Source organism: Ahaetulla prasina, chromosome 1, assembly GCF_028640845.1.
Source record: "Ahaetulla prasina isolate Xishuangbanna chromosome 1, ASM2864084v1, whole genome shotgun sequence".
NCBI classification, from domain to species: Eukaryota; Metazoa; Chordata; class Lepidosauria; order Squamata; family Colubridae; genus Ahaetulla; species Ahaetulla prasina.
The window spans coordinates 98,573,101-98,599,106 of record NC_080539.1 but is presented as its reverse complement, the minus strand read 5'-3'; the positions used below and the strand labels follow the sequence as shown (position 1 = coordinate 98,599,106).

Here is a 26,006-nt window from a genome sequence, read left to right as displayed (position 1 = left end):
GAGGGACTTCTCAGGGTGCCGTCCGCCAAGCAATGTCGGCTGGCGGCCCCCAGGGGAAGGTCCTTCTCTGTGGGGGCTCCCACACTCTGGAACGAGCTTCCCCTGGATTTACGCCAAATACCTGACCTTCGGACCTTCCGCCGCGAACTGAAGACACATCTTTTCTTTTTCTTTTCTTTTTCTTTTTTTTATTGAAAGAGTTTTAAAAAACAAAAACATTTTCCCCCTTTTTCCCCCCTCCCTCCCCCCCCAAAAAAACCCCTTCCCCTCCTCCCCCGGCTTCCCGGGTCAATCACAAGGTATTGTTATACATAAACCAAACATAGAATAAAATTTTCCCTTCCAATCCAAATAACCACATCCAAAGCTTTTCATCTCCCAACCCCCTCCCCATTACATAAAATAACTTTCTAATTATTCAAAGGCAATCTGATATTTCTTAATCTGATATCTGTTTTGTAGATAATCAATCCATTTTTTCCATTCAATTAAATATCTTTCCTGCGTATTGTCTTTTAAAAACGCTGAAATTTTAGCCATCTCAGCCAAATTAATGACTTTCAGTATCCATTCTTCTATTGTAGGTACCTCTTCTTTCTTCCAGTATTGTCCAATCAACAGTCTTGCTGCTGTTATTAAATTCAGAATCAATTTAGTCTCAATCCCTGTACAATCCGTTATAATTCCCAAAAGGAAAAATTGTGGGAGGAACTTTATCTTTTTCTTCAGTACATTTTGAATAATCCACCAAATTCTTATCCAAAAGACTTTCTGAGCTGAATTCAAGCCATTAACATTCCATGACAAAATTCTATTTGCCATTACTGGCCTCCTGAAGCTTTGAAGCAGACAACGGAAGCTCCTCCTCCGGTATCTTCCGTCTAGCTCCTCCCACAGCTTCCATACTGGGATCCTGGCTTTTACTTTGAGACTGTTGCTCTTCTTTACGCTTAAGGGCTCCTCTTGTCACCCTTTGCTCTTGTGGTTCCTCTAATACTGGCAGCAGTGAAGGCTCTTGGATCACCACGCCTTCTTGAATCTCTTGAAGTTTTTCTATCACTTCTATTTCGACTTTCAAAACTGTAGAAAGAAAATCCTTTGCCTTTAAAACAGTGTCAATTCTATATCTCCTTCCTTGATAGAATACTGTCAGTCCAGCTGGCACCTCCCATCTGAATTGAATCTGATGTTTTTTAAGTTCTTGTGTAAAAAAAGCAAATTCCTTCCTATCTCTTAACATCTTTGAAGGAATCTCTTTCAACACCTTCAGCTCCTGTTCTCCAATTTTTAAAGTTGTCTGATATGAAACTTGCAGAATCTGATTTCTCATAGTCCTTTTCACAAAATAAACCACAATGTCCCGAGGAAGCTTTCTCTGTCTTGCAATCCAAGAATTAACTCTATATATTTTATCAATTTGGTAAGCTACCTCTTGGGGTTCCACTTCAATAAATTCAGCCAATGCTTCTGATATAATTTTTCTTAAGTCTTCTCCTCGCTCTTCTTGCATACCACGAATTCTAAGAGCTCCTTCCATAAGTTTATATTGTAATATCACAACCTGATCTTCATTTTGATCCACTTTTTTCTGAACACCTTTCATTTTGTCTTCTAAATGCTTATTTGACTGAGAGATCTGTTGCATTTCCACTTCCAATCCCTCAATTTTTTTACTCAGTCCTTGAACTGCCATGAGAATATCTTCTCTTATTTTTGCATTAAAATTCTCCATCATCTCTTTTTGCCTATCTTCAGAAAGTTTTAATTGTTCTTTCAATATTTCCTCAAGACTTGGTTCAGATCCCCTTCTTCCAGAAGGCTTTAAAGGTTTAGCTGCCATTCTGTCTTCAAAAGAATCAGGAATTCAAACTTAATAACTTTCCTTCCCTCCTTTCAGTATAAAAAAACTCCGTTTGTAACAATCCACAAATAACGCTACTTTATCGTACTAAAAAAAATTTACTTTCACTTTCAGACGCCATTTTAAAAGTCAATTAATCAAAGACAAAGAAAGGTTTCAAGTTTCAAAAAGGGAGTCGGTACTTGCCGTGCTGATTCTACATCAAAGATCGAGCGCTTGTGAAATTCCCGTCTGCTTAGAAAATCAATCAATTTAATAAGTCCTTTTGAGCAGAAGCGACTTTCCCACTCCTTTTTCTTGATAAAAACAGGAGCGTGTTGAAGTTGGAGGGAGTGGAATTCGGTGGGCTCATAAATCCAGGAAAATTCGCTCTTAAGAGCAAACCCCCTGTCAGACCTGCCACTATTCCACAACTCTGATAACCCTCTTTCACCCAGAGGGTATGCTAAGCTCAGCGAACAGTGATTTTTTTTCTGTTTCACTGACTTTTACAATCTTCTAACACGGAGTGCTCTGTTAGAGCACCCAGCAGGAGGGTGACGTCACTGGAGCCTCCTGAAGACACATCTTTTCATTCGCGCGGGGCTGGCTTAAATTTTATTGATTTTAAATTATCTATTATTAATTTTAATGGGGTTTTAGTTTTATATATTTTAAAGTTTTTTAGGCCAATTATAAAATAAGTTTTTTAATTTGTATTTTAAATTGTATATTGTATTGTTTGTTTTTATTTTTGGCTGTACACCGCCCTGAGTCCTTCGGGAGAAGGGCGGTATAAAAAATCGAATAAATAAATAAATAAATAAAATAAATATTCTGAAAGATGGGAAGTACAGGTAGTCCTCAAGTCACAACCGTTCATTTAGCGATGGTTCAAAGTTACAACATCACTCCGAAAAGTATTTATGACTCAGTTCTGAAGTTATGAATGTTGCAGCATCACGGCATTTGTTCATCCTTATGACTGACTGCAGAGACACTGCAGTGTGCCCCCTGCCTATTCCCCCTCCCTGCTATGCAGGTCTAGGACTTTTCGGCTCGAAACCTTTGCCTTGTCTGTTTCTCCTTAAGGTTTTTGCCACTGCGTTATTAGCCACAAACTTTTCTCCTCGGCTGGCCCTCCCCCAGCCTTTCGCCCCAGCACATCGGCCATGGCCCCTCCATTCCAGCCCCTTTGCCAGGGCCCATTTGCCAAAATTTGCAGCCAGCCAATCAGTACAGGGACTCAGGGAGCTTTGGAAGTGGAAGTGGGGCTGTACTTCAGAGGGAGGCTCAGGAGGGCCAACAACACCCCCCTTTGTCCAAAGTACCTGAGACACGGGCTGGTTCTCATCTCACAGGACCTCTCCCTGTGGAAGAGGGGGCTGGGAGGGGGCAAAGGTATTTCGTCCCCGACCAGGGGGCTGCCCTGGTTAGTAGCGCTTCAGGCTCTGACACACACACACCCAGTAAACTCCTTCCCTTTTCTGGGAATTTTCCTCTCTGTTAGAGGCACCAAAATAACCCAGATGATATAAGGTCTCCCGCTAGAGCAGTGGGTTGGACTAGATGATCTCTGGGGTCCCTTCCAACCTGAATTTACATCTAGTGCCAGGGTTTGTGGTCCTTCCTTTTTCTCTCCCTCCCTCCCTCCATCTCATTCCCTTTCCCCTTCCTTCCTTCTTTCCTTCCTTCCTTCCTCCCTCCCTTCCTTCTGAACTGCAGCCTCTGCTCTTCCACTCCCAAAGCCCCCGAGTCCCTGCACTGATTGGCTGGCTGCAAATTGTCCTGGGCGGCCAAAAGCCCGATGCAAACTGTACTTTTGAAAAATGGGCCCCAGCAAAGGGACTGGGATGGAGGGACCATGACCGATGTCCTGGGGCGAAAGACTGGGGGAGGGCCAGCTGAGGAAAAAAGTTTGTCGCTAATAACACAGGCGAAAACCTTAAGGAAAAAGAGGCAATGTGAAGGTTCAAGCCGAAAACTCCCATTCCGCTGCTATGCTAGGCCACCAGCTCCTCCCCATCTTGTCACCAATCATTCACTTATCTTTCATAGATCTGTAGAGCTTAGGGCCTCATGGCTGAAAAGCGTCTGTCTTCTCAGATGCTGGTGAAGCTGTTTTGGTTAGATCCTGTGTTCTTAACCACCCTTCTGTCTCCTTTGTAAAAGACTTTTCGCACAGATTACAGAGGCCTGCAGAAGCACGAGATCGCACCCCCAAAGACTTCTATCACCTTCACAAAAGGCTTTTGGCATGGAGAATGAAGGTCTTCAGGGGCACAAGATCTTATTCCCAAAGGCTTCTATCCCCTTTTGCAAAAGCTTTGGAGTGGGGAATGGAGGCCTGCAGGGGTGCAAGTTTCCATCCCCTTTGCCCCTGCAGGCTTCTAGTCTTCATCTGCTTTTGCAAAGGGGGACAGAAGATCTAAAGAAAACGACTTCCCCTGCATCTGAGAACAAGGCCAATTTTTTCTTCTTTTTATGTACACTGAGGTACCAAAGACAAATTCCTTGTGTGTCCAATCACACTTGGCCAATAAAGAATTATAATCTAATCTAATCTTTTCTGCCATGTAGACCTGAGCTCTGCCAATCTTCGAAAAGTACGTGCAAAGAAGGCCGAAGCAGCTAAGGGGCGCCCTAAGGGGTGGGAAGGGGAGCATGAGATATCTCAGGCCTCAGTGCAGAGAGGCCTTGGGTGGCCAGAAGCAGGTGATCTTTTCCTGCACTACCCCCTCCCTCGAAGTACCTCATGTGCTCTTAATGGTCCTTGAATTTGATTAATGAATGCATTGGGGAGAGGAGGGATAGGTTTCAATTGTTTAAAGTGATTCAGTTAACATTATGACCATAATGGACAGGCTCCATTACGGCCGTAAATCGAGGAGTATCTGTATTTATCTGTATTTGCTATAGTATTCACTAGCAGTGATGCTCCATCGAAGTTTTAGGAACACCTACCCACCATCTCCCATCTAATTTCAATTTCCCATCCACTCTAAGAATAAGGAGTTACCCTGAGAAGTTGAGAATAGGGATGGTTGTTTTCAGTAAGTCTTTTGCATGAGCACTAAGCCGTATGAATAATGAGTCTTGAAACATCATTTTCTAACATATGGAACATACTGCTTTTCTAATAAATAGATATATTGTTAAGATCGTAATATAATTGGGGCTTCTGGTTTGGCTCCGCTTCGTTGATGGCGGTCTTTTTTAGACCGCTAACCCCGTAGTCTGTAGAGCTGCCAGGACAGTGTAAATCAGCTATCCGGCAGCTTGAAAATCTCCCCCTCGGGCAAAGAGGGAGAGATGAGCATTCAGGCTGAAGTTGAGCCAGCCGGAGAAGCCCCAGAAAAGTTTTTGGAGGCTTGAGGGGAGTGCTTCTTCTAAAGCCTGAAAGAAGCTCTGGACTCGGAGGGCATCTGCCTTTTGGCAGAAAAAAACGTAGCATCCAATCTCCATGGCAGAAATGGATTTGTGATGGATTGTAATGCGGACAGAGCAGAAACTGGAGTTCTAGCATTTGTTTGCAAGAAGCCTGTAAGCCCTTAATAGAGGATACATTTGTTGTGAAGATAGGAGAGAAGAAAGCAAATGGCGTTTTGTGGATGCAAGCAAATGGCGATTTGTGTATTGGAAATGAAAGTTAAGGAAATGCTTATTAACAGCTAGTGTGGAACTAGGAGATATACAAGAAGATACTGACTAAATGGAAGAAATGAGAATTTTATGATTTATATTTTTTCTTCTTTGGATTATAGTGATTTAGAAGAAAAGTTTTTTGAATCTTTCCTTTTTAACCCCTTTTTGTCCTCTGTTACTGGGTAGGTTATATATTTAAAAAAATGGCTTTTAAGCAAATAGTACCAAAAGCCACAAAAAACTTTGAAATTTATTCAGTTCAGATACGAAAATTAAAAGAAGACATCAAAGAGGAATTAAGAAATTTTTTATAGGAGTTTCTGGAGACTCGTTTTTCAGAAATAGATAAAAAATTTGATGAAATAGAGAAAGAGATGTTGGATTTTAAGGAAGTGGTGGAAGAGCAGAAGAGGGAAATGAAAATGGTAAAGGATGCAATTTCACAAATATTAAGGTCTTGTATTCAGATAGAGGATAGTCTGGAAGAAATTAATAAAGTTAATTTAGAGTTGCAAAGGAAAATAGAGGAAATTCAAAAGAATCAAAACAATTGGAACTTAGATAATAAGATGGAAGATATACAGGCAAAGGTAGATAGGGCAGATGAAGAAAAAGTAATATTACAATATAGATTAATGGAATATGCCATAAGGGTGAGGGGGTTGAAGGAAAGTAGGAAGGAAAATTTAAAAGAGATTTTTACGCAAGCTTTTGCTCAGATAAAGGAGCCAGAAGACTTTGAGATTAATATTGAAAGAATTTATCGTGTTAATTCTTGGTGGGCAAGACAAAATAGATTACCGAGGGATGTGGTTATTTATTTTACAACTAAAAAGGTTAGGTATGAAATCTTGCAAGCCTTTTATAAAAATAAATTTCAAATATTGGGACAAGATATAAAAATGATGAAGGAAATTCCTCCTAAAATGTTAAGAAAGAGAAGTGAATTTGCTTTTTTAGTGGATGAGTTTAAGAAACATCAGATATATTTTAGATGGGAAGTTCCAATGGGTTTGTCAGTGAATTTTAGAAGTAGAAAGTATTTTCTTAGTACAGTTATGAAAGCAAGACATTTCTATATTAATGTTTTAAAGAGTGAGAATCCTTTGTTGTTAGATGCTAAATTAACTGGTTTGGAGATGATGGAAAATAGAATAGGAGACGGAGGAATGTTTAAGATGTGAATATGATGATTATGGTTAATTTCTAGAATTGATTTGTTTAGGATATAAATTATAGGATTTTTGTTATTTGTTATTTGTAAGGTATAAACCTATGGGATACTATTTAATTGTGAAGGATGGAAAGTAAAATTTATGAATTTAGATAATGTTGTAGATGTAATGATGTTAATTGTTTACTGTTATATTGTGGATGTAACTTAAATGATTATTCGTTTTAATTGATATGCCTTGGATATAAGTTTATAGATAGCAAAAGTTATAAAGTTGGAAATATTGTATTTGAGAGACTTTATTCGTAATGATATTTGACTGATGGAATAATATTGGAAGATTGGACATTAAATGTTATGACAATTGAAGAAATATATAAGTGATGAAAATTTGAGCTCGAGAAGATGGACTGTAATTTAAGAAATGGACTTACGAATTTTGAAGGAATATACAAGTGGAGAAAATTTGAATTTGAGAAGATGGACTAATTTTAAAAATGGACTATAAGAAGTAATATTTGAAGGGAAGATTGTATTGGTATTGTTCCTTTTCTTTTTTCTTTTTTCTTTTTCTTTTTTATTTCTTTATTTTTATTGTGAGGGGATTTAAAGTTTTAGAGAGGGGTGGGAGTTTATGTATATTTTGTATATTTTAGCTTGTGATTGAATAGAATAGAATAGAATTTTATAGAATAGAATTTTATTGGCCAAGTGTGGTTGGACACACAAGGAATTTGTCTTGGTGCATATGCTCTCAGTGTACATAAAAGAAAAGATACCTTCATCAAGGTACAACATTTACAACACAATTGATGATCAATATATCAATATAAATCATAAGGATTGCCAGCAACAAGTTATAGTCATACAGTCATAAGTGGAAAGAGATTGGTGATGGGAACTATGAAACGATTAATAGTAGTGCAGATTCAGTAAATAGTCTGACAGTGTTGAGGGAATTATTTGTTTAGCAGAGTGATGGCCTTCGGGAAAAAACTGTTCTTGTGTCTAGTTGTTCTGGTGTGCAGTGCTCTATAGCGTCGTTTTGAGGGTAGGAGTTGAAACAGTTTATGTCCAGGATGCGAGGATCTGCAAATATTTTCACGGCTCTTCTTGATTCGTGCAGTATACAGGTCCTCAATGGAAGGCAAGTTGGTAGCAATTATTTTTTCTGCAGTTCTAATTATCCTCTGAAGTCTGTGTTTTTCTTGTTGGGTTGCAGAACCGAACCATTGTTGGTCATAATACCCGGTATTTGCTCTGGGAAGTTGGGGGGGGGAAGGGGGGAGGAGGCGGGAGGGTGGGGGGGGGAAATGATACATGGATTGGTTATTAATGTACAGTAATGATTGAAGATATGAAATTAAAATTTGAAATGATATTGGGGCTACCCGATTGCCATTTCAGAAAGAAAGGGAGAGAGGAGTAGAAGGAGGGAAGAAAGTAGGTAGGAAAGAGTTGAGAAGGAGGAGGGGAATAAGAAGGTTAGAAAGGGTGGAAGAAGGGAGGAGTGGAGAAGGCGGAGAGGAAGTAGTAAAGTGAAGGAGATGAAGGAGGGGAAAGTAGTAGAGGGTAGAGGGAGATTGTGAAGAAAGGAAGTGGCAGTCGGGCAGGCCCGAATCAGCAATAAATAAAAATTAATGATTAATGATGGATAACAGATTGTACATAAATATGATGTTGGAAAATGGAAATTAAAAAAATTTATATATAAAAAAGATTGTAATATAATTTCTAAGATTTTGATAACTTTTAAATCAATTTTAAATAAAAATAAGGCAATATTTTGTTTTAGGGAAGCAGGTCAAAGATGGAAAGAAGCCAGAACCCTGTAAACCTATTCTTAAAGTGGAATACAAAACAACTAGAATTGGGTAAGAATTGGGCCACAGTTATTTAATGATGACTTGAATATTTATTGTGTCTAAAGTTGGACTATATGATCCAGATTTGTCCTGGACAGAATGCTTTGGTGGGATATTCAATCAGAAGAGAGAAAGCAAGCAACTTCAGTGGATTCCTTATTTTTTTTCTGCATATTGCTGCAACTTCTCCCACACTGTGTGAAACAATCCTCTGTCCCTCCAAATCTAGGAGCCCTCAGAGGAAAGGCAAACAGATAAAAGTTAGATCTCCCTTATGGCATCTAAAATGTTCCCTGAGCTGAAGCCTTCCTATAAATGGAAGGACTCTGTTTTTTTGGTTGTTCTCTCTGAATCCAGCCTACATTTTGAAATTTAAGATGTGTCAAACAGTTGTAAAAATATTTAATAAGCATTCAGAATGCAGAAATAACTATGTATTCATGAGTTCTTCAGTTTTATACAGTAAAAAAATATCAAAATTTATACACTTAAAATATACAAACATCTATAAATATATCACCATCAAAATTGTTACATCTCTGGAACTTTATATTATGTCCCCAAATGTGATGTTCCAAAATTTATTTATGCATGGGAATTAAAGAAAAAGAACAAATTCAATTTCATGGATGGAATATATTAACGGGATAGTGGATAGAACCAATAATTTTAATGAGTTTAGTACATCTTATGTGGAGTCCCTCTTTGATAAAGAAGTGACTCTGCTCAAACATTGACCGACATATGAAGCCCAGGAAATCCCTACGGTTTATTTGAGTTTGGTGGAATGTGCTATGTTTGGACACTAGGTTTTCCTTTTCCTTTTGTTTTAATTACTATTGCTTTTATTGTTTTATTATTGCTTGTGAGTTACCCAGGGTTATGCTATATAAGATATGTTTAAGGCAGCTGTATAAAACTTTTAAATGAATACATAAATACATAACATTCTTCAACTGCTCTAATTGCAGCTTGAAAGACATATCTTTTAAAAAAAAATCCATTAATTATTCATAACTCACTGCATAGTCAATTTTTTTCAATGTTTTGTTGTTTTTGTTTTAATACGGTCCAGTCCAGTCCATATGGTAAGTCTTATATTGTTGTATAACAAGCAGGCATAGCACGTAGAGTTCTTAATATATTATTCCACTAAATCCAACAATGTTCCATGTTTTTTAATGTTATCTTTCATTGTCTTAACTATTTATTTGTCTTATTTTCAGAGAGCCTTTTATCATCTTGTCTGGTGGCTTATCATATGATACTGTTGGAAGAAGACCCTGTTTAACTGTTATGCATGGAAAGAGTACTGCTGTTCTAGAAATGGATTACTCAATAGTAGATTTTCTAACTTTGTGTGAAACTCCATACCCTAATGGTGGGTTCTTTATTTTTCTTTTCCTTTGTTCTATAATTCCAGCATTTCTTCGTTACTTTCTTCATTAACAGCATTTATTAACTCAACATCTAGCAGGAATATTGGAACTAAATTCCAGAGCTGCAACATTCCAATCATGTTAGCTTGCAATTCTGAAAGTTCCAACATTTCTGAAAAGAACTAGATTATGTAAAATAGCATATCCAGTTCAGATTTATTTTTATTTATTTAATAAATTTGTTTGCCACCCATTTCACAGCAAGATGACTCTGGGCGGCTTATAATATAAACCCTGGGTAGTTTACAACCTTATAGATCATGAAATTGTACAGATATTTACCCAATTTTCCCCTTACGAAAATATCTTCACTCATCAGCCTACTGTATAATAATTATTGCCATGGTGATAAGGTTGAAAATAGATAAAGTGTATCAGAGAAAGTCATATATGAATTTTAATTGTTTGCAACTATTTGGTTATTCTTAATTTCCAAGTTATTCACAAAGTGAACCAATTTCTAAGCCTGATTATTGCAATCAAAACGGTGGAAGAAATCCATGTAACAGAAAATCCCTTATACCAATTTTTAAAAAAGTAAATGAATAGATTAAAAACATAAAATAATGTTTTAAGTGCATCACAAAATAGTGACTAGAAATATATGTATGAATAGTATCATCCATAGATTTAATTTGATAATTTGTTTTGTTAGAACAGTGAGACAGTTAAAATTATTAGATTAACATTTTATAGAGAGATTTTAGAAAAGGGCAATGGGTTAATTGATACAGAGTTAAGATTACATATTATAACCATCTGGGTAATAATGCACATTCACTGTCATTTTTAATTTCTATAGGTTTCTGATAATATCATACATAAATGTTTTTGCAATCATCTATGAAAATCATACTATTGTCCAGATGTTTAGGATTGTAATTCTAATTATTTCTACTAAATATGACAATGCTATTTTAGAATAATGGGAGCTCTTGTTCAATTTAATTGAAAACTGCTGAATATATATTAGGTGTAAGATGTCTTGGATCTTTCCTAGATTAATGCTTTATCTTTGAATCTAATTTTCTTCTGGAGATTTTTTTTTTAAAGTAATCTTTATTAAACTGCTGACTTTTAAAAACAAAATAAAGAAAAATACAACAAAAAACAAAAACACATTAAAAACACGTAACAAACATAACACTACATCATATATTATCTACAGCTTACTGTATCGACATGTTTTATTCAATCATTCATCTGTGTGCTTATATTTACATTGGTGTCTATTTACAGAACCATCATTGTCCGGTTAACACTATTCATTAATTTATACTTCCTAGTTTTAACCAATTAGATTAACATTCCGATTTATTATTTTGATTTCTTTTTTCTAACCAGTCATATAGTTTGTTCCACACTTTATAGTATTCCGACTCTTCCCTTTCCTTAATTTCCAGCATCATCATATCCATTTCTGCACATTGTAGAATTTTTCGGATTATTATTTCCTCTCCTGGTACATTGTTTTGTTTCCATCCATATGCAACAGCAATCCTTGCTGCTGTTAATATATAAAGTATTAGATATTGTAAAGATTTGTCTATTTTTGGGTTCCTAATAAATATTCCTAATAAATAGAGTTCTGGTTTAAATTCCATTTTTAATTGGGTAATTTCCTCCAACCAATTTTTAATTTTTTGCCAATTTTTTTTAATGTTGGGGCACATCCACCATATATGGTAGTTTGTGCCTGGCTTGTAACCATATCTCCAATAATTTGGTGGTAAATCTGGGAACATTTTGGCCAATCTCGCTGGTGCCAAGTGCCATCTATGGAACATTTTGTACAAATTTTCTTTATAGGCTACTGCCATTGTTAATTTATAGTTTCTATCCCACACTTTGTCCCACTTTTCTAATTCTATATTGCGTTCAAGGTTTTTTGCCCAACATATCATCGTTTTCTTCTGGAGACTTTCTAAGTTGCCTTCAACCAAATTGTATAGAAAACAATAGTACCGTGGAACTCTACCCTTATAGCCCTCTAGAAAGTCTTGAGGACTGGGCTTATCTTATTAGCACTGGGAACAACCTTTCTTATCCTCTGAAGCTGATCTGAATATTTTTGCATTTTTTATTCTCTTCTGATTTCACTCATGAAATAGCTGTCTCTAATTTTCTATTAATAAATGAGATGGTAATTTCACCACTTTTGAGCTTGAATTCAATCTTAGTGAAGTTGGTAAAGAAGAATGGGGAGGGGGAGGGAAGGGAGATACTTGAAGAGTGGATATGGCTGCATATTGCTGCACATTAAAAAAAGTGCTTTTCTGAGATTGCACAATTACTGTCTAAATCAGAAAACATTGTAGTTTCTTAAAACAGGGCCAGGTACAGTGTGTGTACCCATGGTCCCTGAGAAGCACTTTGTCACCTTCAGATCCAAAGTGAGCCACATCTCTGTTATTTCTAATTTTTCCATAGATAAGCATGTAATTGGGATGGAGAAATGTTTGGGAAATTGCTAAGAACGCCTTGCAGCGAAATGGGAGAGATATTTGGAATGTCTAAATTGAGTGGCTTGGAAAATATGATCCAAATTCTTAAAATTAAAAATAGAAGAATCTGGTTAATTTCAGAATGGATCCAAGGATAACTAGGGAGAGATGTGTTGGAATGAAAACTTTTGGAATATCCAGAATTTTCCTGTGAACTTTTTGAGAGCTTTTCTTAGTTGCACCAGTTTGCCCACTCTGCACAGCTTCAGTGCTGCTTGCAATTTTCTATCAGAGTTGCTTCTTTTAGACCATGTGATTATCAGGCAGACAAGCAGAGAGACTAGCCAATAGTGGGTTCGTTCGGAACTTTGAGTGTGCGTGTGCTTGCTTTGCTTGCATCCTGTGCTTCTGCGCATGCGCAGAGCGTCAGCAATGACGTCCGGGTGGTTGGGCAGAGCCTCCCACTGCCACCACTACCGGTTCGCCTGAACCGGTAGAAATCCACCACTGGACCTAGCATTTGGCCAAGAGGAGAATGCAACTTATATTGTGACTTGAATTTTTCTTATATTCTTACAAGAATATTGTGACTTACATTCTTCTGCTTTTCCTTATCAGTGCAAACTTATCAAAACCTATCAGTTTTCCTTATCAGAAAGGATTTTAATCCTTTCTACCAAGGATCAGCAAAGACATCAGTTTTCTTTGAGGTTTTGAGGAGTTCATTTTTTTTTGTTAGATGTATATATGGTTGGATTTTTATATTAGTGGTTATTTATGCTCATTTTGACTAGTTTCAATTGTTCTTAGTTTTATTAATGTTACACTGTTTAGGATTTTTTTACTGAAAATTAGTAATAAAGTTTTGGCAAAAGTGATACAAAATACATGAGTAAGTAAAATACTAAACATGAATTATTTTAACATTTCCTGTCATTTATTCACAATATTCAAATTGAAATAATCTCTTGTATGTCAATGCTTTACTGGTGTCGTATTACAGTCTTTTGTGTGAAATCAACAGTGGCTAAATATTTACCAAATGTGAATTATTAATTGTCTTTCTTTGAATATTTGTATCTCTTCTTTAGATTTCCAAGAGCCATATGCTGTGGTTGTTCTCCTAGAAAAAGATTTAGTAGTTATTGACCTTGCACAAAATGGGTAAGATATAAAAATGTAATATGGAGATATCAATTTTTTGTTTATTTTCTTATTCATGTTTAACAATATACTGTTTCTGTAGTGGTCAATTTTTTATGAACTAGGTTTATTGGACTCCTTGAAGAAAAAGATTTTAATGAAGTTTTGGTATCATTCAATTTAGTGAACTTATTTCTATAGTGCATGACATGCTATGGACATTCTAATTTTATCTAAATATCGCTTTCTGAACTTAAAATTTGCATTTATTCACACACATGGAAAGTACCACCTCAGAGTTCAAAAATAGTCTTGAGGATCTTTCTCTTTGTTGAGCCTTCTTAGAAATCTCTAAGCTTACATTTTTAATGTATTTCATTAACTGAAATTTTCCGTAATAAAATATTGTATCACATTTCTGGGATGCACTTTTAATACTCTTGTACTCCCATTTTTCATACACATATTTTCTTACAAATATCAAATCCTTGGCACAAGATATAATATAGATAGCTACACATACACCAGTGAACGAACACACATGAATCAAACTACTATAAATCAATATATAATACTAGTAATGGTGTAGTGATTATGCTTCAAGTATTCTTCAAGTGCTATATTTCTTCTTCTATTGTATTTATTTTTTTCTCTTTTAATATTTTTATCACTAAAAACAATTTTAATAGTATCAAATTTAATATGTAAAAAATAACAATCCTTGTCTTTTCAACACCTCATTAAAGGTATCCTATATTTGAGAATCCATATCCCTTGAATATACATGAATCTCCAGTCACTTGTTGTGAATATTTTGCTGATTGCCCTGTAGACCTTATTCCAGCACTTTATTCAGTGGGTGCACGACAAAAGCGTCAAGGCTATAGTAAAAAGGTAAAAAAAAGTGTTAACATCATATTCTGAAGTACCGTTCTTTATATATTGGTGGGCAATTGTTATTATGATTTAATCAATTATTTTTTAATAGGAATGGCCTATCAATGGTGGAAATTGGGGTTTGGTCACACAGAGTTATCCAGAGATTATCATTACTGGGTAAGTTACAAAATAGGAGATGCCAAACAGAATATCACTACGTATTGAAAATCTTGGTCATAATGTATGTGTTACGTTTATTTCTTTTAACAGATTCCATTGATCATTCTATTGTATTGAAAAAAAAATAGAATTGCGAACTATATAGATAGGATTGACTTCTAGTACAATTTAAAAATAATCTTGTTTGAATTCATTCGAACTTATTCTCTAGTAAGTATTAAGATTGTAGCCTTGGTTTGCCCTACTCTACAGAACAAAAAGGCTCCAAACTGTTAAATGATTAATGAGACCAAAGACAACTAATCTTTCTAGATTCTAAGATGGTATAAAAATGAGAATTCTTTTTGCATTTTAAAAAAGTTAAATCTCAACATTCAACAACTATATTTCACGGGGATAAAAAAAAAATCTCCAAACTTAGGTTGGAAGAAAAGAAAAAGGCAAATCTAATTTTTCTTCAGATTACAGAGATACTTATAATATTACATCTAAGTCTCTAAGAGCAATAATTTGCTTATATTGTTGAACTAATATGTCAATGCTAAGAAATCAATAACTACATAAAGCTGTACAATTGTTATATAAATTCAGCATAACTAAGTAAATCTCACTATTCTTCAATTTCTAAAAATACTTTTAAAAACATTTCATATTTTAATAGGCATGCAGATGGATCGGTCAAGTTTTGGGATGCTTCTGCAAGTAAGTGATTTGCCACTTTCAATGAGGTTCTTACTTCCCGCCACACCCAAAAAGCCATTTAACATGCAAAAGCTGTTATAAGAACAGCATAATATGAATGGCATAGTAGTGACATTACTTATCTCATTTTTTCTTTGTTTGAATATTAAATATTAAATCAGTCTTGCTTGGATTCAGTTGAAATGAATGTACTTTAAATTATTTGTGACAAAATTGTCTATTTTGAAAAGGACAATTTTTAAAAACTCAACAATTTTTGATTATGCATTCTATCTTAGTGCCATATCATAATTAACCATTTTAATATATAAAACTAAGTACATGTTTAACAATTCATATTGCTGAAAATCCTTTATTTTTCTTAAAAAGTATATTTGAGACTCAGACTAGAGATTGTAAGGTGTAATATCTTTCTCACAATAAATTCAACTCAGACACAGCTCTTCCCGTGCATTGATATTTGATGTCAATCAATATTAATGAAACTTAAACATCCTGAAATATAACCTCTGTTTCAGAATTGCGTTGTTTGAATGATATTCCCTATTCTTTGTTTCAGAATTGCGTCCCTTAAATAATCATCCTATTTCTAAATGGAGAAATAGTCTCCTCAAAATGATTTAATTTAAACATATAACCAAGTTTATTTCTTAATTTATTCCTAGTAACTTTGCAAGTACTATACAAATTAAAAACAGCTAAAGTATTTGAAAAAACTCGAAATAAAGAAGATAGGCCAAGCACTGACATAGTAGATGAAGATCCATATGCCATTCAGATCATCTCATGGTGTCCAGAAAGCAGGATGCTGTGCATAGCAGGAGTTTCTGCACATGTCATTGTTTACAGATTCAGCAAACAAGAAATAACAACAGAAGTTATTCCGGTAATGGCTTTCACTTAAATTCATTTCTACTTAAGTGGCATTCACTTAATGTTCATATCTATTGTTATCAAGATCCCTATTTTTCAACAGTGAAAATATAGTAACAATGCCAACTTGCATAATTTTTGTTTCATCAGTTCTTCAGATTGAAGTTTATTAAAGAGACAATTATGTTTGTGGTTACTTCCCTAGGACTGGGAAATAAATGGCCTTATTCATTACAAATACAAGTACAATTGAACCAAATTTGATAAATTTAGCAATTAAATCATGCCTGTGAAATGTTTCTTTTACCTTACAGCTCAGTCACAGGAAATCATTAAGCCCTATCTATTTTCCCCTTGTGCTCTCTGACATCTATATGTACCTGTGGGACAGAAGGTTTAGCACAGGTAGTCCTTGGTTAGCAATCACTCATTTAACAACTGTTCAAAATTAGAATGGTGCTGAACAAATGGTACTTACAAACTGTCTATAAAGTTCTGGCTGTCCCAGCATTGCTGTGGTCATGTGATTATGATCTGGCCACTTGGCAACCAGCATCCCACAGTCACATGATGGTCATTTGTGACCCTCTCTCTAATTTACTATAACCAGAGTCAATGGGAATGTCAGTAGGAAAGGATGCAAGTAGCTCCTATAAATCATTCCCACTCCTGCTACTTTCCCACCCATCCTCCCACCCTCCGCACAGACGACCGAACTCATTCCAGGATACAGCATCCATCTGCCCACCTTCCTGTACTCACCCCACTTTCAGACATGCTTTTGCCAGGCTGTTGCAGTCATCTGTGCACCCTTCCACACTCTGGAGTATTCACCCTCTGCCCGGCTGCACTTGTATCACAGCAGCCACCAGCCAGCTTGCTTGTGAGCACTCTTGGACTTGCAACTTCCTGCCAGCTTCCCCATTGACTTTGCTTGCTGAAAGTCACAAGGAGGTCCTCAGTAAATGAATTGCAATCCTCGCTTAATGACAGCAATAGAGACTGCCAGGATTGTTGTCACTAAGCAACATGGTTGCATGAAATCGCACTTTTCGACAACATTGCTTAGCAATACAAATTCTTGTCCTAATTATCTGTAGCTGCCTTCAATTGAGAAATGTTATAGTTTTGTCAGTTCATTTGTTTATTCTATTATTGATTGTTTGATTAGGTTTATGGACTTGATGGAGACTATGGTAGGTTTCAGTATAAGTAGATACAGTATAAAAATCTGATTGGCTGTCATTTATTCTAGATGGAAATGCTTATGGAATCTCTTAGATGTTAAAGAGTAGAAATACAATGATTCTTTAACCAAAGTAGGATGCTGAGCTAGTTCTGGCTGTCTAGCAGTAATATTTGATTACTCCCTCAGGCTTGGGAACATGATATAGGAGATCCAGTGATATGGAGTGATGGAGTTAGCTTAATTGACAAAGATGAGCCAAAATCTCCTGTTATTTCAGAGTAATCTATTCTGGTTTCTTGTAAGCTTTTAGTAGCAGCTCAAAGTACTGGTGTTAATATTTAATGATATCACCTAGAAGCATTTGCCCTGTATGTAGTTCTCTAGTACTCAAATTTAAAAGTAGCATTCTTTAATGTCTGTCTTTATGGAAGTTAGAGCCATGGGTGACATCTTCATAAAATACCTGCTTTGTTTTTGTAATAGTTTGATGGATACATTTCAGCTTCAGGATATTGACAAGATGAGTTATTTGCCTTTAAGAGAATGTGTCACTAATTTTAAATTCTTGTTATCAAGTTTGTGCTTTTTCATTCTCATTCGCAGATGCTTGAAATACGGCTGTTGTATGAAATAAATTATATAGAGTCTCCTGATCCTGAGCAAATGCCACCATTACCTACTCCAGGCACAGGTTCCAATCCTCAATCCATCATCCCCCAGTCTCATCCCTCCACTAGTAGTAGCTCCTCTGATGGACTTCGTGATAATGTCCCATGTTTAAAGTAAGTATAATAGTACATTCTAAATAATGGGCATTGCTTATCTTGAGTGCTTAAGCTGATGGAAATACTTCAATGTATTTTGTCACATATTGTTTTAGTTAGAACATTAAAATATAGCCAGCTTCAGAATCTGAACACACAAGGACTAGTGGTGTAGAACTATCACTTGTTGATGCTGGGTTCCCTGCTTTAGGGGCCGAATCTGACAAGGCTTTGGAATTCTTGACCTCCACAATCATACCTCAAGTCATCTATGGCCTGACATGTGTAGATGGTCATACTTCAGATTTCATATTTGCCTTGGACTGATGTTATATCAGAACTAAAAGGGATATGATACCCTATTGTTATGGTCAGATCATATCATTACTTGGTTATAGTTATAGTCACCTCTATAGGATGGCAAGATTATTTGAATGGCTCATCCCAGGCACCTAATGGATTCTATTGATTTCTGAGGAAAGTGTCAACAGAAACCTCTCCTTCCCGGATGCTGTGACCAATTTACACAATACTTTGTTCACAAAATTACTGAGACTCACCATAGTCTTGCACCTCCAAAGGCAGTGTCTTTGGTAATAACTGGGATATTATTTTGCCTTGTTCTCTGGAATTCCTTTTGGACTGTTTGTTCTGAGGAAGTGGAATAGGAAGTCTAGATCATCCATTGTTACATGTAGGGTGGACCCCTGCACATCCTGACTACTTGAGGGGTGGTTAAAGGAACAACATGTGGATCCATGAGCCTGTTAGTACCTCCTTACATTTGGCTGCCTAGAAGAAGGCAATAAACACTACCCTTGCCAAAGAGAATGATTCTCAGACATTCTCTATCCCATAGTCTTGCATAAATATTGTGCAGCTTCCAATATTCATTTTCTGGGAAATGTCACTGAAACGACTTTCTTCAATCTGGGCTAAGGCTCTCATATAGACTAAGACAGCATTCAATTCCCTTTGCCATTCTAGACCTCTTGGCAGCTTTTGATGTTATTGATCATACTATCTGGCTAGACAACCTCTGAGCCTTGTGAAAGTTTTTGTTTAAAACTTTATTTAAAAGAGATTTTTACGCAAGCCTTTGCTCAGATAAAGGGTGTGGAGCCAAGGCTAAGTATTAATGCACTTTTCATTTATGTTGCAGAGTTAAAAATTCTTCCCTTAAACAGTCTCCAGGATACCAGACCGAGCTAGTTATCCAGTTAGTATGGGTGAGTGGTGAACCTCCTCAGCAAATAACAAGTCTTGCAATCAACTCTTCCTATGGATTGTAAGTAAACTGGTTTTACATTTTATCTCACTCATATTCTATATTAGAAAATGAACTCAATATTTTATCTCACACAAATAATAAATGAACTCAGTATTTTTTTATCCAGGTACTTTAAGGTTATATACAGGTTATATACCATTAATCTACTGGTATATGTTACAGTAGTGCGGTAGTCTTAGTCTAGAGTCCCCTTAATAACAACGTTTTGAATTTCTGTATAATTAGTGGGAGAAATAACTATTGATGTAAGGTGTGTATGGCATTTTTTTCAGAAAAGATTAATTGCTTTTAAAATAAGACACACGTTTGTAAAATTAATTAAACTCACATTTATATATGCCAATCATTTTTTCATGAATAACCAGATGTTCCTTACAGAACAAATGTTTAAAAATTGAAATTTTAAAAAAGTATGATTGATGTAAGATGAAGAGGAAAGTGTAATTGTACTGGGAAGGGAAAAAGAAAGAAAGGGAACAAAACTGAATGGTAATAACATGAGGGAATATGTACAGGACAGGGAAAAAAGGAAAGGCCTGTTTAAGTACTAGAGAAAGGGTTAAAAATTTCTAGATAAGCAATTTTAATTGCTGGCTAATCTTCAAAGACAACATTACATTTCAGCAGAGATGCCTCAGTTATTTGTATCTTTGTCCATTGCTATCTATTAAATATTCTCTTTTTTTAATCAGAGAATATAAGAAGCCCCTCAATTCACAAGTTCCATAATTATTTGGGGTAAAATGCCATTCTTTTGTGTATTATGAATAGTATTTATTCATATTGCCCAACTTGATTGCTGTTGTATCTGTTCATTTATATGGATGATTAATTTTGTGAAACTGTCTACATGTCTAGAAAATGTCAACCAAAATATTCCTATGGCATAGCATTATAATAATGTATTAATATTTTGTCTGTATTTTTAAAGTTATTGCTGTTTAATAAATTAAGCAACCAATGTGGAACTTAATATTAAAGGAATATTTTATAAAAAATTATATCTGTGTACGTATGTATATATTTTTTTATAAAATAATGAAAGGTTGTTGTCAAAATCTATGTCAAAAATCTATGGCTGTAATCAAATATTTATTGGTTTGATATGTTGCTATGTTTTAGTCAAAAAGTAGAATGTCTGAAAAACTGATAATAATGAAATTGTATATTCTGGAGCTCTAGCTAAAAGAAAGTGTTTGCAAAAATTAAAATCTTTGATGAGTGAGTAAGAGAATCAGAATGTAGTAAGAGCAGGAAACCTTGAGGAAGAGGCTGATATTCAGATACTTGAAATAATGTTACTATTATTAAAGTTATTTTTCAGTTACTTTTTTAGTCTAAATGTACATATTGGAAAATTAAGATATAAGTAGAAAACATTCATCTGAAATATGTTTTTTTCCAATAACTCTTTTCCAGAGTAGTTTTTGGTAATTGTAATGGTATTGCAATGGTTGATTACATTCAAAAGACCATGCTTTTAAACCTTGGCACTATTGAATTGTATGGCTCTAATGATCCTTATCGGAGGGAACCTCGATCTCCACGTAAAAGTAGACAACCATCTGGAGGTAAGGGGCTAATAAAAATGTATGCTTTGCTTTTTAGAAGTGTGGATTACTAGCTTTTTCTTTGAAAATGACAAGTAATCAAAGCCAGATAGTAGCTACATAGATAGTAGGATTTTCTTCTAGAAAACCTCCCTTCTGGTTGTGCTGGACAGACTTACTCATATTAAATTGTTCAGACACTAACACCTTTTTCAATTAAACAGTATCAATTTATCATATTCTGCTCATTATTTTCAAATTCTCCCTCATGGATTTCTATTTGCAAATTTCTGAATTAATTACTTCGGTCATAACCCGCAACGCTTCTCCCATCTTTCATTTTTATTTTTTTTAATTCCATACTTATTATAGTATATTAAATTTGATTGGCTAAAAAAAGTCAACAGTCATTAGGAGCATGGCCTGTGTCTGAACAGACAATTCTGGAAGTGCTGAACACTACTCACTAGGGCTAGGCAGCTGTTGATACTTTCTTAAAGTAGCTCTCTTTACAGTGTAGGAGAGGCATGCTACAATTAACAGGAGTCAGCATGGGTTTGCCACAAATAAATCATGTGAGTCTAACTTCGTTTCCTTCTTTGATAGAGTTACTAACTTTTTAGACATAATGTAAAGTCTAACCTCACTAAGACTTTGGCAAGCTTTCAACAGAGTACCACATGATATTTCATTTATAAAACAGTAAAATATGACTTAAATGTTAGCTGGGCCCACAGTTGATTGAATGACTTCTTAAAAGACTGGTCATTAATATTTCTGCTTGAAGGGTAGTATCAGTGTCAGAGAGCACTGTCCTAGACTCTGTGCTGCTCAACTATTTTTTTTATTAATGACTGGGATGAGATTGTTTAGAGAATATTTACCAGATTTATAGATAATACCTAACTGGGAAGAGGAGAAGGAGTTTAGATGAAAGAAGACTAAAAAAATCTAGACAATCTTGAGCAGTTAGGCCAAATGGAATTAATTGAATGGAATTAATAGAATGGAATTTAGTGGGCAAGAAAATTAAAGTTCTAAATCTAGATAGGAAAAAAGTATAGCATGATGAAGATCTTGCTTGGCAGTAATATGTGTAAAAAGGAGCTGAGTGTTCTTGTTGATTACAAGTTAAATTCAGCCAGCCGTGGGGCACTGCTGCTTAAAGGGCAAATGCTATTTTAGGATGCATTAACAAAATAGAGTCCAGATCATGGGAAGTAATTATTAACACTACACTTGCCCTGGTCAGATCCCATTTGGAATATTGTGTCTAGTTATGGGCATCACAGTTCAAAAAGGATGGTGACAAATGAGAACAAGTTCAGAGAAGGACTTCCAAAATGGTGAAGTATCTGGAAGTCAACCCAGTAGAAAAGATGACTGAGAGAAGATTCGATAGCAACTTTCAAATATCACACATAAACTGAAATGGACATTTTTTTTCTGTTGACCTAGAGGACAGGACCAGAACTAATGTTTTTTTTCAAAGATTTTATAGTAGCTCCATATTGCGATCAACTGAAGTAGTTGTATAAAAGTATACTGTTGTAGCTTTCTTCTAGGCAAAGAAAAGAAATCATTTCTGTATTCATTTAAAAAAATTTTTTTAGCAGATTCTATTTTTAATATATTTTACTCAAATCAAGTTCTGCCGTAGATTTTCCTGGCTTCCAATGCAAAATGTTGGTGTTTTGTCTTTTCTTTTTATTGCTTCACTAAGGCATGCTGGCTGTTATTTCTTGCATGTGTGGCCATTCTAGCTTATATTCAGACTCTGTGAAAAACCTTCTCACCTCTAACATATGTAAGTTATCTAATGACAATGTAGTAGATTTAGGTTCAGCATAATTATTCGTGTTTCCTGAGATTTATTTTAGATTAGAACTTTTCTAACTGTAGTATGAACAAAAAATGGATTTTTATATTTACAAAGATACATATTGTTATGCTTTTAGTGCAAGATACAGAATATACATGGTTCCTCCATATCTGCTTCATCTCTTTGTGCTAGTTACACTGTGCTATATTTGATTTACAGCCAACAGTTACCAAATCTCACCAGCATTATTTAGTTATTACAGGTACCTTCTAGTATACGCTTTGGAAAGAGGCTATGAGAAACTGTCCTATCTGGTCCCTTTACAAGCAGTAAATAAGGTGCCTTTTCCAGATTCAGTATCTGAATTTTCCTGCCATGTTACATAGTTCATAGTTCATACCAGATGAAAGTTAACTGTCAGATGAGAAAGGAAAAATTTAATTGGCGTTTGCTGTTGCTTTCAGTAATGCTTTTCCCCCCTTCTTTTCATAGCAATGTCACTACAGGTAGTCTTCAACTCACAACAGTTCATTTAGTGACCACTTAAAGTTAAAAGGGCACTAAAAAAATGACTTTATGTTCATTTTTCCCATTTACGAGCATTACAGCATCCCCCTGGTCATGTGATCAAAATTCAGATGCTTGGCAGCCGACTCATATGTATGACAGTGGCAGTGTCCAGGAGTCATGTCATCCGCTTTTGCTACCATCTAAAAGCAAAGTTACCTTCTAAAAGCGAATAGAGAAACCAGATGTACTTAATAAACTATGTTACTAACTTAACAACTGCAGCGATTCATTTAACAACTGTAGCAAGAAAGGTTGTAAAATGGAGCAAAATTCACTTAACAACTGCCTCACTTAGCAACATAAATTTTGGGCTCAATTGTGGTCATAAGTCGAGGACTACCTGTATATTGTCATTAATTGAACAATGTCTCAATGTTTTGTTTTTGCAAATAAGCATGCAAATAATGCTGCAGCTTTAAGCTAAAGTAATCTCTTCCTACTAGATCCCTATGAGTGAGGGATGGGAAGCCTGTAAAGTACACCATTTGGTGGTTATAGTTTCTCACCCTGCCATAATAGACTTCAGAGTGTTTCTTCACAAGCTAGTATGTATGCCACACATCTCGATCACATGGTCGTTTCCTTTCATGATGGTCTCAAAATTGAGTCTACTCCATTTGTATTCTCTCAGATTGACATGGTTAACATGTATGCTGCTAAGGTTTCGATTCTTTTAAGCCTCATTAATTTTTTATCATGTCTTCTCTTCCCATCCTCTTTGGTGAAATAAGGAGATGTGAGTAAAGCAAGAACCCAGATTTCTCTGAAACCATCGAGAATGATTATTCTTCAAAGCTTTCTTATTTTGGGAATAAGTTGTCAGGCTTTTCTTTATGAGGGAGGAGTGAGTGCATGTATTTGGCATAGTAACTTTGAATTCGTCAAATATTTTATAATTTTCACAATAATTACAACATATAAAATAATTTATATTTTATATTTTTTACAATATAATGTATACTGTATACAGTATACAATGTATACTGAAATTTTTAGTAAGATACTTCTGTACCACTATGGCTTCAAATGAAATAGGACACATAAATGCATTTTATCCATCATATTGATCTATCAGTACAGGATAGTACAGTATCAGTACAGGATATTCTACTGCAGAATTAGGAAAGAGAAGTAGATATACAAAGTATGAAAGAGATTATCTCAGGCTGCCTTTATTTTCTTAAGTCTAGTTACAATATGTGATGTAAGAGTAAAAATACAGAGTGAGTTATTATATTATAAAATGTATATGGTTTCCAGAAAAGGAAAATTATTTGCCCCAAATTTTTTACCTGAATTTTAAAACAGCGACAAAAGTATTGGAAAGCAAATTTTGCAGATGGTAAAAATCACTCCCACTGGTAGCAATTGCAAAATTATAAAATGATTGCATATGTTAGTTGCAACAAAAGAAAAAAATAGATCCTTTCACCAAAAATGCTATAATAAAAATAGTATACTTTCACTCAATTCAAACATAGTAACTTCATCAAAGTTGTTTTTGTAAAAGTATGCCATAAAAGAGCCCTTTAAAAAGTGACTAGAGTACTGTTCATTATTTATCTTGTGCTGATATGTCTAAATTATAAAGTTCTAACTGCTAACAATATGCATCTCAACCAGTAACATGGTTTCTATTTATGTAACAAAATAATTTTTATCTCCCAGTTAGTTCTTGAACCTTCTCATCAATCAGATGTTTTCCCAGGAATTTTTGAATCTACTATTCTTTCAGCAGCTTCATGCAAAATCAAAGAGACATGCCTCTCTGAAAAGGGGTGATAGTGAAGGATAATTTTAAGCCCTTGCTGCTTTTCTTTATATTCTGGCTTTCTCCTCCCCATTTTCTTATCAGTAAAAGACATAAGGCTAAAAGACATAAGGGCTTGTGAAAATTACTAGTTAATGGTAAAACACAATTGGAATAGTCAATAGGAATATACTACAAAGAGCATTTCTCTCCCAATATGAATATTGCTTCCAGTATCTATTCTGACTTTCTGCAGGAATTTAAGGCAAGTTACATGGAGTTCTCCTTCAATTTGTCTCCACAGCAACAGAGTAATTCAGTTGATTGAGCTGGATTTCAACTGGGTCATTTCAATCCTAATACAGCAGTTTAATCAATATACTGTACTATTTTTTGTTCTAGTTCTACAGCTTTACCTCACCATCTCTCATATTACAACCCACCCACCCCCCAATTTTATTTATGGACTGCCAATGTCTATTTCATTTTTGTGCTGGGTTCAGTTTCAATCTTCAATGCAGTATTTAGTGAAATTAAAAGGGTTAAAATAGAAATGAAGCATAAACTGTATTTTCCAGACTGTTATCTTTCAACACATTTGAATGTTTCAAACTGAGAAAAAAAAAGTTTATGCTTTCGTGATGAAAGGAAGCATGGCTTATTCTTCCTTGTATATGGAGAGACCTGGCCAAATTCCATTATTGGAATTATTTTTAATGACTCTGTATACCAAATGAGAGTCTTTATTCACAGTAACAACTGTTGTATCTTTTGCAATTAAAGAAGTATCATTGCAATATGAACGATTTATGTTTTAAGGGTTTTTCATATTTAAAATGTACAATTGAGTTTGCCCTGGAACAATATATAATAAAAGTGAAGTATT

General features: G+C 35.2%; 1 protein-coding gene across 4 annotated transcripts in view; it reads left to right on the top strand.

Annotated features, from left to right (window-relative positions):
- Nucleotides 1–26,006, top strand: part of STXBP5 (syntaxin binding protein 5) — a 132,417-nt gene that overhangs the window by 73,945 nt on the left and 32,466 nt on the right. For all 4 annotated transcript variants that reach the window (XM_058170010.1, XM_058170027.1, XM_058170019.1 and 1 more), the window contains exons 9-18: nt 8,455–8,533; nt 9,751–9,905; nt 13,499–13,571; nt 14,297–14,444; nt 14,539–14,606; nt 15,271–15,311; nt 15,977–16,197; nt 17,977–18,155; nt 19,300–19,425; nt 20,848–20,999. In XM_058170010.1, coding sequence (XP_058025993.1) covers nt 8,455–8,533; nt 9,751–9,905; nt 13,499–13,571; nt 14,297–14,444; nt 14,539–14,606; nt 15,271–15,311; nt 15,977–16,197; nt 17,977–18,155; nt 19,300–19,425; nt 20,848–20,999 — 1,242 coding nt within the window. The remainder of the gene's footprint in view (nt 1–8,454; nt 8,534–9,750; nt 9,906–13,498; nt 13,572–14,296; nt 14,445–14,538; nt 14,607–15,270; nt 15,312–15,976; nt 16,198–17,976; nt 18,156–19,299; nt 19,426–20,847; nt 21,000–26,006) is intronic.